At 47.4% G+C, this 17063-nt stretch overlaps 1 protein-coding gene across 5 annotated transcripts; it reads left to right on the top strand.

The window, feature by feature from the left end:
- Nucleotides 1–1685: 1685 nt before the first annotated feature.
- On the top strand, nt 1686–16798 carry LOC125628619 (uncharacterized). 5 transcript variants are annotated; one of them, XR_007354257.2, is made up of 5 exons: nt 1686–2652; nt 4522–4648; nt 10867–10980; nt 11318–13055; nt 13591–16798. XR_007354257.2 is itself a non-coding variant. In XM_075123935.1 (5 exons), exons 2-5 carry the CDS (start codon nt 3832–3834, stop codon nt 12949–12951), a joined length of 1956 nt encoding a protein of 651 aa, XP_074980036.1. In that variant the 5' UTR covers nt 1687–2447; nt 3824–3831; the 3' UTR covers nt 12952–16798. The 5 variants fall into 5 exon arrangements, 4 of the variants coding, with proteins under 4 accessions (XP_048689746.2, XP_074980036.1, XP_074980033.1 ...); XM_075123935.1 differs by adding an exon at nt 3824–3912 and having other exon boundaries at nt 1687–2447; nt 11318–16798; XM_075123932.1 differs by adding an exon at nt 3824–3912 and having other exon boundaries at nt 2516–2652; nt 11318–16798.
- The last annotated feature ends 265 nt before the right edge of the window (nt 16799–17063 follow it).

Here is a 17063-nt window from a genome sequence, read left to right as displayed (position 1 = left end):
GGTACAGGTACCCCTGGGGGTACACAGAGGTCTTCCAGAGGGTACATCAACTCATCTAGATATTTCCCTAGTTTTACAACAGGCGACATAAAAAGCACGAGTGACGTCAGTCCAAACTAATTTTTGCACAATACGACGTGTGTGCGCCGCCCTGTATACCACACACTGAAACGTAAGTACGACATTTACATTCCCATGGGTTTATTTTATAATTACGCGGTCATAGAATCATAGAATATCAGCGTTGGAAGGGACCCCTGAAGGTCATCTAGTCCAACCCCCTGCTCGAAGCAGGACCAATTCCCAGTTAAATCATCCCAGCCAGGGCTTTGTCAAGCCTGACCTTAAAAACCTCTAAGGAAAGAGATTCTACCACCTCCCTAGGTAACGCATTCCAGTGTTTCACCACCCTCTTAGTGAAAAAGTTTTTCCTAATATCCAACCTAAACCTCCCCCACTGCAGCTTGAGACCATTACTCCTCGTTCTGTCATCTGCTACCATTGAGAACAGTCTAGAGCCATCCTCTCTGGAACCCCCTTTCAGGGAGTTGAAAGCAGCTATCAAATCCCCCCTCATTCTTCTCTTCTGCAGGCTAAACAATCCCAGCTCCCTCAGCCTCTCCTCATAACTCATGTGTTCCAGACCCCTAATCATTTTTGTTGCCCTTCGCTGGACTCTCTCCAATTTATCCACATCCTTCTTGTAGTATGGGGCCCAACACTGGACACAGTACTCCAGATGAGGCCTCACCAATGTCGAATAGAGGGGAAACATGAGCACATGAGCAAGTCAGCCACGCCCAGTCCCAGGGGGCTGCGACACGTGGGCATGTCTGTATCTGACACCTGGGGGACAGGAGACGCAGCCGACGCCTGGGAGGGGACAGTCACCTGCAAAGGGAGCCCCAGCCCCCAGCTACCCGCCCCTGGCCCGGCCCCTCAGCCAGGAGGCCCCGCCCCCAGCACGATCCCTGGCCCCCGACTGCCACGAGCCGGGCGGGGCCGGTCGCTCCCTCTGGAGCCCGGCCCTGGCCGCGGGGGGAGCCGGGGGGGAGGGGGCGTTCCTAGGGGCGCTGCCCGGACCCCGGGGAGCAGCAGGGCGGGGCCCGGAGACCCCGGGGCTGAGGCTCCCCACGGAGCGCAGCGGCCCGGCCGAGGCCGCCAGGGTCCAGGCTCCGCCCCAGGGACACGAGCGGGGGGGCGGGGCCAGGCTGAACCCGGCGCCCTCCCTTACCGGGGCTCGAGCGAGGTGCGCTTCGACTTCCTCAGAGCGGAAGTGACGTACCCCACTGCCAAGGCAACGACCGTACCCAGCCGCAGGAAGCGGAAGTGACTCATAACCCCGCCCTCCGGCGCCGTCCCTCCTGGGGCAGGCTGAGAAGCGCAGGTCTCTCGCTCACGCTCGGCCTTCTACTGGCGGATTGGGGGTGCGCGTCAGAACGGCCCGCCTCTCCCCGCTCCCTGATTGGCGGAGAGACGCCGGGGCCGGCGCTGGGGGAGGCGAGTCTCAGCCCTGGGGCTTGGCCCTGCTGCTGGTCCGCGGGGTCCGGGCAGCGCCGCTGGGAGCGGGAGCCGCGGGGAAACCGGAGCGGAGACGTTCCTGTGCGGGGGAAACGGAAAAGCCCCTCGGCCCCCGTCCCCCCGTTATTGGAAACCCGGCGGGCGGCTCGGCCCTGGGGTCGCTGTTACCCCTGCCCCGCCCCCCGGGTTCTGCCCCTGCCCGGCGGCGCCTCCCCTCTGGCCTAGCCTGCCCCTCGCCCCGTCCCGGCCTCTGCCCCGCAGCCTCTCCCCTGCCCTTGCCTCCAGCGGCTTCACCGCTACCCGCGCTCCGCCGCCTATTTCCGCCCCTTGCTCCGACTCTGCCCGCTTTGAGGCCCCGGCAACAGCAGGCAGCAGATTGTTCCCCAGCCAGGGCATCCGCTGCAGCCCATGGTACCGACGAGCACGCTCAGGCCTTGGGGGAGCAGCCAGCCCAGCAGCGCTCAGCGCCCTGCCCGTCCGCCGCCGCGGCCACGGAGCTAGCGCCGCCGTGAGGAGAGCCTGCTCCGGCTGGGGACACGGGTCTCGATCCTGCGTCCCCCCAGCCTTTGCCCCCGTCCCACAGCTTTGTGCCCGGAGCGGCTGCCCCGCAGTTGCAGCTCCCGCTAGTTGCAGCCTTGGGAGCGATGGGTCCTGGGAAGAAAGAGGCAGGACTTGCAGAGAACAAAGCGCAGAGATCAGGCGCCGGGCAGCACGTGGGGGCGGGTGCTCTGTAACATACAAGACGCTGCTCCCTCAGTCCGTTGCCTTATTGGAAACCCCGGACGAGCAGCTGCTGCTTCCCCAGCAGGGTCTGTGCTGGGGAGAGACCTTCATGAAAGCTCGTTCCCTGCCCAGCCGAGGGTGGGACTAGCCCCCCGTGCAGCCCCGGACTCCGCCAATATCAACTCCGGAGCCAGGGACTCCAGGTGACTGAGAGAGACCTTGAGGAAAGTGCTGGGGACGGGCAAGCAAGTGACTTTCTGCCCAAGGGATTCTCAGATGTTGCAGACGCTGGGAATCCGCTCCCTAGTTGTTAATGTGCCTGCCAGAAGCGTTGGAGCTGCCAGAACAATAGCGGAGCTGCTGTTCTCAGCTACGGCCGGGATCTGCCCCAGGCACAAGTGGGAGGAGGTATTGTTTCATATTCTCTGTGTGTATATAAAGTCTCCTGCAGTTTCCACGGTAAACATCTGATGAAGTGAGCTGTAGCTCACGAAAGCTCATGCTCAAATAAATTGGTTAGTCTCTAAGGTGCCACAAGTTCCCCTTTGTGTGACTGGAGGTATCAGGAGGGGAAGAGATGGGGGAAAGCCAGAGTTGCAGGGAGGGGAAAGACAGTGTGAAATGTGGTAGATTGAACTGTCTTTGTGCAGTCAGGAAATGGGGGGGAGGGGTAAGCAGGGGGAGGGAATGGCATCCTTTTCCTGTTTGTGCCACTTCCCTCTGAAATATTGATTAAAAATTCCTTCTAGTTCTTCCCCTTTTCTCTCTCATTATCACATATGGATAAAAAATCTTTGGAGATTTCCACCTTTTCCCTAAAATTATTGACTCTCAATTCTCTCATTTTATTTTATTTTCTCCATAATTCTCAAATAACAATTTAAATTCTCTTCAGATTGGGAGGCTTTTCCCACCCATTTTATCTGCAGCCATTTGTCCTTGTTTAGGTGAGAAATTGTTGTCCTGACTCCTGAGTCATTCCCTAAAAGGGATCTGGGGTTAGTGGGTGCTGTTTGGGGGAGCCCTCAGACACAGCTGCCTCTAGGGTGGGGAGGGGATGGCTGTTCTCTGCTAGCAACAGGGCATGGAAGGGGTACTTTTCTAGCATTTTGTTCAGAGACTTTGTTACTGGGAGACTATGGCCTTGTCTACACTAAAGGGAAAAGTCAATCTAAGCTATGCAATTTGAATTACATGAATAGCATATCTTAGATCTACTTACTGCGGGGGCCACACTACGTGATGTCGACGGGAGACGCTCTCCCATCGACTCCCCTTACTCTTCTCGATCAGGTGGAGTACAGGAGTTGATGGGAGAGCGATCAGCGGTTGATTTAGTGGGTCAATTTAGCGATCCTCTGGTAAGTGTAGACAAGCCCTTAAAAATGTGTCTGTGGGCTTAGCCCTGGTGGGAGGAGCCAGGTCTACCCTATAATAAAGTGACCAAGCATTTTCCCAGCATGGCAGAATCTAGGATATCTGTTTGCTGAGAAAAAGCCGGGTGGGAGCAGGAATCATAATGTGAAATTAACTTACACCAGTTCTGAAACATCTGCAGTTGCCCTTCTCACCCTGCCAGGCTGCAGAATGACGTCCATGTTTCGCTCCAGCTCATCCCATCTTCCCATGGGACAGGGAAGAGAAATGGCTGAAATGGAGCCAGTTCAGGTAGGGATTATTGGACGGTTTGCTGGTGGGCTCCTCCTGGAGGGAGAGGGACAGCAAATCGGGTGGAGAAAGGGAGGAGGCCAGGCAAACCTGCTGGGACTTTGAAAATATGTGGCTTAGATTCTAGGAACAGACCCATGAGGTTGAAAGGTGGAAATGCCTTAATTTGTGGAAGAGGAAACAACCCACTTAGATGGGGCTAGGAAAATTGACCAGATTCCCAGTGCTGGAGCCTGACCTGACTAAACAATGGTGGCTTTGAGATATGAAGGGGGCACCCACCAGTGTGGCTTAGGGGAGATGCCCCTCCCATCATATCCAGCTCCTCACAATGAGGAGGGTGTTGGGCTTCCTACCAGGGAGCTCTCCCTGGACCCTGTGAGGGGCTCCATCTCCTGTATCAGTCTCTGGCTAGTAGATGTGTGATGGATCTGCCGGGACAGAGAGAGACAAGGGGCTTCCTGTTTGTTTCCTCACCCTGGTGTGGGGTGAGACTCTGTTGACTGCAGACCTCCAAGAGCTTCCATTTGATTAGCTCCGTTTCCCCAATGAATAGTGGTGTTCTGACTGGGGCAGCAAATACTGAGTGGGGGGCTCTTGCTCTTTCAGGGGCCGGTGACCTTTGAGGAGGTGGCTGTGTATTTCACCAAGGAAGAGGGGGCTCTGCTGGACCCCACTCAGAGAGCCCTCTACAGAGACGTCATGCAGGAGAACTACGAGAATGTGACCTTGCTGGGTAAGGATTCCTGTCCCCTCGGTTCTTATCAGGGGAAATGAAGAGTTCAGGTTCACATCACCCCCACAATGCAACCTCAACTCTGCCCTGTTTCAGCAACATCCCAACATGCTAGTGACACGCATATTAGCACTCTGCCCTCCCCAGCTACAGAACACTTTAGAAACAGAGCACAGGAGCAGTATAGCATAAAGTCTAACATCTGATGATTTAACTGGGAATTGGTCCTGCTTCGAGCAGGGGGTTGGACTAGATGACCTTCTGGGGTCCCTTCCAACCCTTATATTCTATGATTCTATGATCTTCTTTTTGTTAATGCAAAACTTGGATATAGGTCCTATGTAGGGAACAGAAGCTTCTGACACCTCTCTGGCTGTCAAACACAGCCTATGGCACACAAACCATCTCAGACTTATAAAGTGATATCACCCCTCTCCCCAAGGATTCCTTTTCAGTCATTGCTTTCACTTTGCTCTGACTGAACCCTGGAGACCACTAACACATATGCCACCAGGCTGCTGACAATCTCTGGGACAAGCACACACCCTTGTGCACCTTCACTGACACAACCTACAACACTCAGCATGGAAATGAGGCATACTTGGACCCTCAAGGTTCAAATGCACCTCTCTGCATATCACAGTCACAGCTCTGTCAAACTGCTCCAACTAATCCCTCCATCATCCAATTACAGCTACAGCTGACTCAGTGCACACAGCTGGAGGGCATGCAGATAAATGCTGGTATTCCAATCTCTGGAACACAATACAAACAGTGACATGTTATTTTAGTTCTTCTTTGCCTCTGTTATAGATTTATAGACTTTTTTGGCCAGAAAGGACTATTAGGTCATTTAGGCTGAGCTCTTCTATAAGACAAGACACAGAATTGCATCCATTTACTGCTGTATTGAGCTGAATACCTTGTGTTTGACTAAATCGTCTTCCAGAAAGGCATCCAGTCTTGACTCTAAAACTTCCTGAGATGGAGAATTCTCCACTTCCCTTGGTAGTTTGTAAACCTTTGCACCAGCCTTACTGAACCATTCCCAGTGGCTAGTGCCAATTCCAGGGCTATGGAAGGGGCAGAGCCAAGGTTGTGTTGCAGGTGTGGCATGTACTTTAACTCTTCATTTCATAGTTTTTAGAGGTTTAAGTTTAGGTGCCATGCACATGCTGAAAGGACATGATTCAGCTCAGGGCAATTTGAACTTTGCATGATTGTAGTTTATGGGTTAATTTAATTACCTTGATTTTTTTAATGTGTTTTTTTGCCACTATAAAAACACATTATAGTGCTAGCTTTTGCTAGCCTAGCTATGTTGATTTTTGACATTCCTAACTGACAGCTATTCTGGCAAAAATTTTAAGTGCAGACTGGGAAAGAATGTGCATGTGAATTTTAGATCACTTTAAAATATTACTCTTAACCCTAACATTTTGGTATCAGAGGGCAGAACTTCCTAGAAGAATATCTTCCTAGAAGAATATCTCCAGGATGCATGACACACATTGTCTGAAAGGTAGCAGAGGTAGGGCTCAGTCTCAAATTCATGACTGTAAATCCGGTTCAATGGCCACAGCATATCCCCTTGAGCCAACCTTTTACTATGACAGCAGATTTCTGGAAATCCTCTAGCAGTTCATAGAGATTTCGTCTTGCTGCACTAGTCGCATTTCAATGGCATTGACTCATCAGTTTAGCTTGTGCTGTTCTAAATTCCAGATTCTACAGTTATTAACTTTTTTCACTGCTGGTATCCCAAAGAGGCAGTAGGTGCCATGTATTAACTGAAATAAATGCTAAGTTACTGAGATCAGTTGGGAGACAATGAGAACCATAGTTTCAGCCCCAGCTCCGTGGGAGACAAAATTACAAGAGCAAGATAATTTTATAAAAAGCTGTGTAGGATGTGTGTGGGCGAGGGGGCTCTATTTTAGGAACCTCTTGATCAAATAACCTTATATTTGGACAATTAGGTCTTCCCTGAATGCCCATGAAAAATTTGTCCAATCTGAATAAACGTGAATTTGAGAGTAGTTAGAATAGTTGGTCTTTAAACAGAAAATAATGCTTCCATTGAGCTAGCTCCTGCCTCTCGGGGCAGTGGATGACCTCTGCCAATGGGGGAACCCTTCCCATTGCTGTAGGGAGTGACTACACTGACGCATTACAGCAGTGCGGCTACAGTATTTCAAGGGTAGACAAGCCCTGAGATACGACATTCAGTGACACCCCCGTCCCTCCTATTCCTTACTGCACTGAACCCACCAGCCCATGCTCAATGGTCCCAGCTTTCCTACAACTCTCTCATTGTCTCTGGGTTTCTCTCTGTGAATAAGAAGCCGATCCAAGGTGACTTCTTTTATGGCTGGTGTCTTAACTTTCTGGGACATGGAGTTTCTGTCTCTGTGCTTTAGGAGCCCCTTTGATGAGCAGTGTCTGGCTGTGTGTTTTCCCAGATAGGGTTCCCAACTCTTCAGGATTGGCCTGGAGTCTCCAGGAATTAAAGATTAATCTTTAATTAAAGATTGTCATGTGATGAAATCTCCAGGAATACATCCAACCAAAATTGGCAACCCTATTCCCAGCAGAAATGGGGAAAGTTAAATCCATAAGGACATAAGAATGGCCATACTGGGTCAGACCAAAGGTCCATCCAGCCCAGTATCCTGTCTGCCAACAGCGGCCAATGCAGGTGCCCCAGAGGGAATGAACCTAACAGATAATGATCAAGTGATCTCTCTCCTGCTATCCATTGCCACCCTCTGACAAACAGAGGCTAGGGACACCATTCCTTACCCATCCTGGCTAATAGCCATTAATGGATTTAACCTCCATGAATGTATCTAGTTCTCTTTGAAACCCTGTTATAGTCCTAGCCTTCACAACCTCCTCAGGCAAGGAGTTCCACAGGTTGACTGTGCGCTGTGTGAAGAAGAACTTCCTTTTATTTGTTTTAAACCTGCTGCCCATTAATTTCATTTGGTGGCCCGTAGTTCTTATATTATGGGAACAAGTAAATCACTTTTCCTTATTCCCTTTCTCCACACCACTCATGATTTTATAAACCTCTATCATATCCCCACTTAGTCTCCTCTTTTCCAAGCTGAAGAGTCCTAGTGTCTTTAATCTCTCCTCATTATGGGACCTGTTCCAAACCCCTAATCGTTTTAGTTGCCCTTCTCTAAACCTTTTCTAGTGCCACTATATCTTTTTTGAGATGAGGAGACCACATCTGTACGCAGTATTCAAGGTGTGGACAAACCATGGATTTATATGAGGGCAATAAGATATTCTCTATCTTATTTTCTATCCCTTTTTTAATGATTCCTAACATCCTGTTCGCTTTTTTGACTGCCGCTGCACACTGTGTGGACATCTTCAGAGAACTATCCACGATGACTCCAAGATCTCTTTCCTGATTAGTTGTAGTTAAATTAGCCCCCATCATATTGTATGTATAGTTGGGGTTATTTTTTCCAATGTGCATTACTTTACATTTATCCACATTAAATTTCATTTGCCATTTTGTTTCCCAATCACTTAGTTTGTGAGATCTTTTTGAAGTTCTTCACAGTCTGCTTCGGTCTTAACTATCTTGAGCAGTTTAGTATCGTCTGCCAACTTTACCACCTCACTGTTCACCCCTTTCTCCAGATCATTTATGAAAAAGTTGAATAAGATTTGTCCTAGGACTGACCCTTGGGGAACACCAGTAGTTTACCCCTCTCCATTCTGAAAATTTACCATTTATTCCTACCCTTTGTTCCCTGTCTTTTAATCAGTTCTCAATCCATGAAAGGATCTTCCCTCTTATCCCACGACAACTTAATTTACATAAGAGCCTTTGGTGAGGGACCTTATCAAAGGCTTTCTGGAAATATAAGTACACTATGTCCACTGGATTCCCCTTGTCCACATGTTTGTTGATGCCTTCAGAGAACTCTAATAGATTAGTAAGACATGATTTCCCTTTACAGAAACCATGTTGACTTTTGCCCAACAATTTTTGTTCTTCTATGTGTCTGACAATTTTATTCTTTACTATTTTTTCAACTAATTTGCCCGGTACTGACGTTAGACTTACCGGTCTGTAAATGCCGGGATCACCTCTAGAACCCTTTTTAAATATTGATGTTATATTAGCTATCTTCCAGTCATTGGTTAGAGAAGCTGATGTAAAGGAAAGGTTACAAATCATAGTTAATAGTTCCGCAATTTCACATTTGAGTTCTTTCAGAACTCTTGGGTGAATGCCATCTGGTCCCGGTGACTTGTTACTGTTAAGTTTATCAATTAATTCCAAAACCTCCTCTAATGACACTTCAATCTGTGACAATTCCTCAGATTTGTCACCTACAAAGGACGGCTCAGGTTTGGGAATCTCCTGAACATCCTCAGCTGTGAAGAGTGAAGCAAAGAATTCATTTAGTTTCTCCGCAATGACTTTATCGTCTTTAAGTGCTCCTTTTGTATCTCGATTGTCTCGGGGCCCCACTGGTTATTTAGCAGGCTTCCTGCTTCTGATGTACTTAAAAAACAGTTTGTTAATACCTTTTGAGTTTTTGGCTTTTCTTATTACATTTTTAAATTTAATTTGGCAGTGTTTATGCTCCTTTCTATTTACCTCACTAGGAATTGACTTCCACTTTTTAAAGATGCCTTTTTATCTCTCACTGCTTCTTTTACATAGTTGTTAAGCCATGGTGGCTCTTCTTTAGTTCTTTTACTGTGTTTTTTAATTTGGGGTATACATTTAAGTTGGACCTCTATTATGGTGTCTTTGAAAAGTGTCCATGCAGCTTGCAGGGATTTCACTCTAGTCACTGTACCTTTTAATTTCTGTTTAACTAACCTCCTCATTTTTGCATAGTTCCCCGTTCTGAAATTAAATGCCACAGTGTTGGGCTTCTGAGGTGTTCTTCCCACCACAGGAATGTTAAATGATATTATGTTATGGTCACTATTTCCAATCGGTCCTGTTATAGTTACCTCTTGGACCAGATCCTGCACTCCACTCAGGACTGAATCGAGAACTGCCTCTTCCCTTGTGGGTTCCTGTACCAGCTGCTCCAAGAAGCAGTCAATTAAAGTATCAAGAAATTTTGTCTCTGCATTTCGTCCTGAGGTGACATGTACCCAGTCAATATGGGGATAATTGAAATCCCCCACTGTGATGGAATTCTTTATTTTGATAGCCTCTCTAATCTCCCATAGCATTTCATGGTCACTCTCACTGTCCTGGTCAGGTGGTCGATAATAGATCCCTACTGTTATATTCTTATTAGAGCATGGAATTACTATCCATAGAGATTCTATGGAACATGTGGATTCATTTAAGATTTTTGATTCTACATTTTCTTTCACATATAGTGCCACACCCCCCTCCTCCACCCCTACGACCTGTTCCCTCATAAGTAAGGCTATGATTTAGTCACAGAGGTTGCGGAAGTCAGGGAATCCGTGACTTCCAAAGACCTCTCTGACTTCAGCCTGCGGAGGTCAGGAGCTGTGGAGTACCCCCCACCTGCCGTGGGGGAACCCCGCAGCTTCCAGCCACCACGGGAAGCCCTGAGCTCCTGGGCAGCAAGGGGAACCCCACAGCTCCAGGCTGCCAAAGGAAGCCACAAGTTCCCAGCCACTGCAGGCAGCGGGGCCCCTGGAGCTGCAGGCGGTGGGGATACCCTGCGGCTCCTGGCCGCTGCAGGTGGCGGGGGAACCCAGCAACTCCACACTGTCGCAGGTGGCAGAGACCCCGCCAGAGCTCCAAGCCACCGCAGGCGGCGGAGCTCCCAGCTGCTGCAGGCAGTGTGGGGCCTGCAGCATCCAGCCACAGCGGGTGGGGGAACCTGGAGCTGTGACACCCAATGGGCGGTAGGGGCCCCGGAGCTCCCAGCCAGCCCGCAGCTGCCCAGCCATCACAGGCAATGTGGGGACCTGCAGATCCCCATTTTGTCAGGGATATTTTTAGTAAAAGTCATGGACAGGTCATGACATCCGTGAATTTTTCTTTATTTCCCGTGACCTGTCCGTGACTTTTACTAAAAATATCCCTGACAAAATCTTAGCCTTACTCATGCACATTTGAGCACCTAGAGAGCTGCCCCCAGGATTTTACTAGTTAAAATGGGCTGGGGTTAAAGTAATAGAATCTTCTTTGTGATGAATGCCCCATGAATTCCCCTGATCTCCCTTGTTTTCTTTCCCCTGAACAGGATTTCCAGTTTCCAAACCTGATGTGGTCTCCCAGCTGGAACAAGGGGAGGAGCCATGGGTCCTGGATCTCCAGGGCTCTGAGGAAAGGGGAATCCCGAGAAGTGTCTGCATAGGTGAGGAATCATTAAATCAATTCTAGAACTCTCAGTGCCTGAAAGAAACAGCTGGGACTCCCTAAAGAGACCCTATGAGCTCTTGGAGTTTAGGATTATCCCCAGGAGGCATTTTATCCTCAGGGCAGCTATCACAAATGGCTTCCTATGGCTCCTGCTTTGTTCCCTCCCTGATGGGAGGTGGAGGCAGAATCGCTTCCCTCCTCTCTCCCATATGGAGAAGAGTTTTAGAGTATTCAGCTACTAGGGGTTTTTTTTCTGTCTCTCCACCTCTAATTTTGGTTTGTTTTCCCCTTTTCCATCCCTGTTTCTGAGGTTCCTCTCTCTATCCGAGCAGGTGCTGGGAGGGTGAGTGAGAATGAGGAGCAGAATCCTCAGCAGGAAGATGGCGAGCACGTGGAACCGCATGGGGGATTATCACAAAGATCCAAAGGGAGTGTGTCCAGGCATCGTGTGCAGGGAAGAGCCTGTGAGAGTGAGCACAGGCCAGAGAGGGAGCAGAGAAACCAGCTCAGGGAGAAAGAGGGTAAATCCATTTATTGTCAAGGAACTCACAAGGATCTCAAGCAAATCACAGCCCAGCAGATAAAACCTACAGGAGAGAGAAAAAACACATGCACTGACTGTGGGAAAAACTTTACTCTGAACTCCACCCTCATTAGACATCAGAGGATCCACATGGGAAAGAGCCTCTATGAATGCTGTGAGTGTGGGAAACAGTTCAGTGAGAAATCAAACCTTATTAAACATCAGACAAGCCATACAAGAGAGAGATCCTATCAGTGTTATGAGTGCAGGAAAAGCTTCAGTCAGTGCTCATCCCTTCTTAGACATCAGAGGATCCACATGGGAGAGAGACCATATGAATGTTGTGAGTGCGGGAAAAGCTTCACTGTCAAATCAGATCTTAATAAACATCAGAGGATCCACACAGGAGAGCGTCCCTATGAATGCTATGAATGTGGGAAAAAGTTCACTTGGAGATCAGCGCTTATTAATCATCAGAGAATCCACACAGGAGAGCGACCCTATAAATGCTGTGAGTGTGGGAAAACGTTCCGTCAGAGCTCAGGCCTTATTAATCATCAGAGAATCCACACAGAAGAGCACCTCTATGAATGCTGTGAGTGCGGGAAACAGTTCGGTAAGATTTCAAAGCTTATTAAACATCAGACAAGCCACACAAGAGGGACACCCTATGAATGCTGTGAGTGCAGGAAAAGCTTCACTAAGAGCTCATCCCTTATTAGACATCAGAGGATTCACGCAGGAGAGAGACCCTATGAATGTTGTGAGTGTGGGAAACGCTTCACTGCCAGATCAGATCTTAATAAACATCAGAGGATCCACACGGGAGAGCGCCCCTATGAATGCTGTGAGTGTGGGAAAAAGTTCACTTGGAGCTCAGCGCTTATTAATCATCAGAGAATCCACACAGGAGAGCGCCCCTATGAATGCTGTGAGTGCGGGAAAACGTTCCTTCAGAGCTCAGGCCTTATTAATCATCAGAGAATCCACACAGAAGAGCACCTATATGAATGCTGTGAGTGCGGAAAACAGTTCAGTAAGAAATCAAAACTTATTAAACATCAGACAAGCCACACAAGAGGGACACCCTATGAATGCTGTGAGTGCAGGAAAAGCTTCACTCGGAGTTCATCCCTTATTAGGCATCAGAAGATCCACACAGGAGAGAGACCATATGAATGCTGTGAGTGTGGGAAATGCTTCACTGTCAAATCAGACCTTAGTAAACATCAGAGGATCCACACGGGAGAGCGCCCGTATGAATGCTGTGAGTGTGGGAAACGGTTCACTTGGAGCTCAGTGCTTATTAATCATCAGAAAATCCACACAGGAGAGCGACCCTATGAATGCTGTGAGTGCGGGAAAAGTTTCATCCGGAGCTCACACCTTAATAGACATCAGACCCTTCACAAGGGAGATATACAGCATAAAGACTTTATGTAGGGCAGAGAAAATACATTTTTAAAAGGACATTTGCTAATTCTTACATAGCGACCTTTTAGGGCTGTTTGCACCATTTGCATCACCATGTTCTCTCACTCCCTCAGGTGAGTTGCCCACTTTTCCTTTTGCAGGTCACCCTTCTCTGGGATGAATCCTGTGGTCCTTACTCCTAATTCTTTTCTCCTGTGAGTCGTGGGAGTGTCTCTCCCTCCTGCCAGGAATATCCATCAGCCCCAGCTGGGGGAAATGGGGGTGACCTCAAGTAGCTACACTGAGCAAAAATCGACCTTGGCTTTGTCTTCTCTAGGATTTTCCATGGAGTTGGCCTGCTCGAGGTAGCTATCATAATGTAAACACACAGACAGCTTTGCCGTGTTGACATAGCCCAGGCACAATGGTTGGGGTTAGCTAGCACCTTCCGCTTTGACCTGTCCTAATCGACAGCAATATTCATACTCTGAACAAGCCCTGAGCATCACATTCATACAGTAACCCTACTAGCGGAGTGATTGTTAGTCACCAGGTTTCCCCTTTGGCAACAGATTCTCATTCTCAGTTGTTCTCATGCTGGTCCAGGTTGTGCTGGACAGCAGGTGGTCCATTCTTTTCACCATTTTTCATATTTAAAATATATTTCAGTATAACAAAGAAGAGGAGCAGGAGTGGGACAAATGTATCATTTCGGCCTTTGTGACAGAGGAAGGAAATGGGCTGAGTCGGATGGATTCCCTCCTTCTCCATTACAGTCACTATGCCTGTTCCCTCCAGCAGCGCTGGTGTCTGTGTGAGCCACAGTGATGTTTATCTTCCCTTTATTCTACCCCTCCACCTCCCAAACAGTCCCTCCAATTGATCCTATATCCAACTCATTAGGGCTAGAGATGCAAGTGTCATAGACCTGGATGGAGAATTCCAGTGGATCCAAAACACAGAGTGATCATTCTATCCTTGTTTCCATCTATTGGCAAAGCCATTTCTGGACATTTTCCTGCTGATCTGGGATTGTTAGCAGATGAGAAGGGTGGCAGTTTTTCCCCATTATGCTGTTGCTAATTATTTTTGTAAATAACACGACTCCATAATAAAGAAGTGCTGTTGAATGAAGCAGGTTTGAATGGATCAGAGGAGAAAATGATGGGGGAATCTGCTCTCCTGATCATTTTTGAGTAATCAGATGTAACCTGCTCTGGAATTTCATTTTGTATGAAAGAGAAAGTGACTTATACTGCTGTGTTGTGGCTTTTTCTGTCTCTCCTGAAGGCCATTTCATCACATTATTGAATATTTTTTTGTTCTCCCGAATGTAGCTCGGATTTATCAAGGACTTTGGGACAAATGACTGTTTGCTAAAAGAGTCCTTCCTTATTTTAGTTTTGACTTTCCCCCACTGCTGCATGACGACTTGAAAAAAGCTCAAGTGCAGTTCACTCATCAGGAGAGGATGCTTCAAACCATTGGGCATGCTGCCAAGGAAACAGTAGTGGGTTTAGGGCTGCACTCTGAAATGGTGAACAGCAGCACACCGATAATTGTGCAACTAACTGAAGTAACTGGGTGCATGTGTTCTATGATTTAGGAAACGCTGTCCCTGTCTGTGTTGATTTGGAAAAAATAAAGTTCATTTCTGGTGAACTTGCCCATGACAGATGCTGCAAATGTGCACTACAATGAACTCAGGGTGGAATGTGATATAGCTGCAGAATATCTATTTTTAATATACTCTGCTCCTTTGGTGACTTACAGGGATTCTGATGCAGGAGTGTTTCTAGTCCCTAACTTGGACTTGTGCCACCAGTTTAAAGAAACAAATTGGGCATGTTTGGGGAAGCCATTCCTCACTAACACTGCTCACATTTTGGGTGGTTTTGTAAAGGATTCAATTCCAAAGAAAGTGTAAATGTACCCTGACCATGACCAAGGATTTGGCAAGAACTCAGTTTGATATAGAAGACACCCAGTAGTTGATTTTCATCCCAGAGAAGGAAGCTGTGGTGAACTATGGTCCAGGTAAAACTTCATTTTTGTTTTTTGGTTTTTTTTTTTAACACTGCTCCCTAGTTCATTGTCTCTGATTATACACCCAAAGGATGCCATGGCTCGATTGGAAGGTCCTTCACCATTTGGATCCAAAGTTCCATGAGGCAAAATGAGAAATAGTTGATGCCTTCAGAGGAGATTCCTTCACCAGCCTGATTGGGCAAGAAGGACTTTCATGCTGTTGAAATGGTGGTGACTGATGAGAGAATGAATATGTCAAGTTCTGATTTCAGACTGCTGGATATACAAATGTTGAGTCCTGATTCTAGGCTTTTGTCTCATAATTTTGCTCTTGTGTCTTATGCAGTTGTGCCACTTTGCCTCCACCTACTTCTTTGAAAGATTGGAAGGTGTGAATATAGAGCTGAGGTCCTTTTTCTCATGATGCAAACCTTTCCACATAGTATGAGACCCCTTCCACTAACACTTATGTCCAAAGCCCCAGAGATAAATGAACTCACAGATGTGGAAAGCTCCTATGCTGGTGTAGATCACATTTACACAGTGCTCACTTGGTGGAAATGGGGATTAAAAGAAAACTAATGTATGATAAAATGTTATAATCTTTGAATATGTTCTTGTAACCAGTGAAAATGAAATTACCAATTAAGTTCATTACTGGTTAAAGCCTAACTTAGTGATAACCTGAATTATATTGGAACACTGTGACTTACATTGGTTTGCTTTTTGCTGGTAATATGTGAAGTGGTGGCTAACCTTAAGAACTTTATTTGATGTAAAATACCCCCTGTGGACTAAGGCATTCTGAAGTACAACATCACCCCAAGGTCAAGGTGGTGGAATGCGTGAGAAAAATAGTGTATAGGAGAACATAGAACCAGACTTCAGTTGTTTCTGTTTCAAATGAAATATGTTTTGACAAGCTGTAAAATAAAATTATGTAAGGAGACAAATTGTGAAACCTTTTACCAAATTAGACTGTATGGGTCACTAAGTTCCCCTCTTCTCTGCAAATCAAAGATGTATAATCTCTGTCATGAGATGTCCCTGGTTCTTTTTATGCATGGCAATGGATGCATGATGCAATAGATTGTTTTTCTATGGGGTTTTTTTTGGGGGGGATCACCTGTTATTTTTATAGGAGCTGAGACCCCTTTTTCTGTTTAGAGGAAGCCAGCTGTTATGACTCAGCCTTTTAACCCTCAAGCCAGGCTATGGAAACCTCCTCCAAACTGTCCTTGGTATTTTCATTTTTGAGATCTTTGGGGTTCAAACCTCCACATTGCACGTGATTCACAACAACTGATATTTTAAGAAAACTGCTGAGTTAAGTGGGACTCTTCCAAACTGACGATAGCCCAAATTCTGCCTCACTTGAAATGGATCCAGTCATTTTGTCTGTAACCAACGGGTCCTTCATTCCTCATTTGCCCAGAGACTTCAGGAGAGTGACCGTAATGTGGGGTGAGCTGGAATCATCAACCAAAAAGACCAAAGTAAAAGTGGAAGCCCTTTTGTACCAGCAACTTAAAGACGGATATGCCAGGACCCCAAAACTGATTCCTTCTGGGGAAGGAAGTCTTAACATCAACAACAGGCTGTGCCAGCCTTGGCCTGTCTCCTCCTATCTGAGAAAGCTTGTGAATGTGGAGTACTGAGCCTGCGACCCCATCACCAGATCTTTGACTGCAGCTCTAGCTCCTACTTTATGTGAGTCAGTGTGTGCATGAAACCTGTCACTGTGATCACTGTATTTTATGCCCCAGAGCTAGCTGAATGGTGAACTTTAGGTTTAGGAGGTGTGTTCGTTTTATTTGTTTGTTCATTTTAATGAAATGTGTAAAAGGGATATTGAGTCATGTTTTTCGTAAGCTACCTGGGTCAGAACCATAGAGAATGTGGGTGGAGATCAACCAGTCCAAAATGGAGCCTTATCAGCTCCCTCTATATTAACCCATTGGTTCTCATATGGGAACAGCTGGGGGAGGGGGGTACCCATTTCATCTCTCACTGGGGGGCTCAGAGCAGCGTAAGGCAAAATTACCTCCCCTTCACAGGCTTTCAGGAGTAGTGGGGGTATGCATGGGCCAGGGGCCATGTGTCTGCCTGATGGG

This window comes from Caretta caretta, chromosome 28, assembly GCF_965140235.1.
Source record: "Caretta caretta isolate rCarCar2 chromosome 28, rCarCar1.hap1, whole genome shotgun sequence".
Taxonomy (NCBI): Eukaryota; Metazoa; Chordata; order Testudines; family Cheloniidae; genus Caretta; species Caretta caretta.
The sequence above is the reverse complement of the archived record's forward strand: the minus strand, read 5'-3'. Positions and strand labels throughout refer to the sequence as shown.

Excerpts from the sequence above, each read along its gene's own strand:
- LOC125628619 (XM_048833789.2), top strand. The coding sequence starts at position 2,521 with ATGTTGCAGACGCTGGGAATCCGCTCCCTAGTTGTTAATGTGCCTGCC. Across the intron at positions 2,653-4,521 it reads CCAGGCACAAGTGGGAGGAG|GGGCCGGTGACCTTTGAGGA; the intron begins GTATTGTTTCAT and ends TTGCTCTTTCAG. Across the intron at positions 10,981-11,317 it reads CCCGAGAAGTGTCTGCATAG|GTGCTGGGAGGGTGAGTGAG; the intron begins GTGAGGAATCAT and ends CTATCCGAGCAG.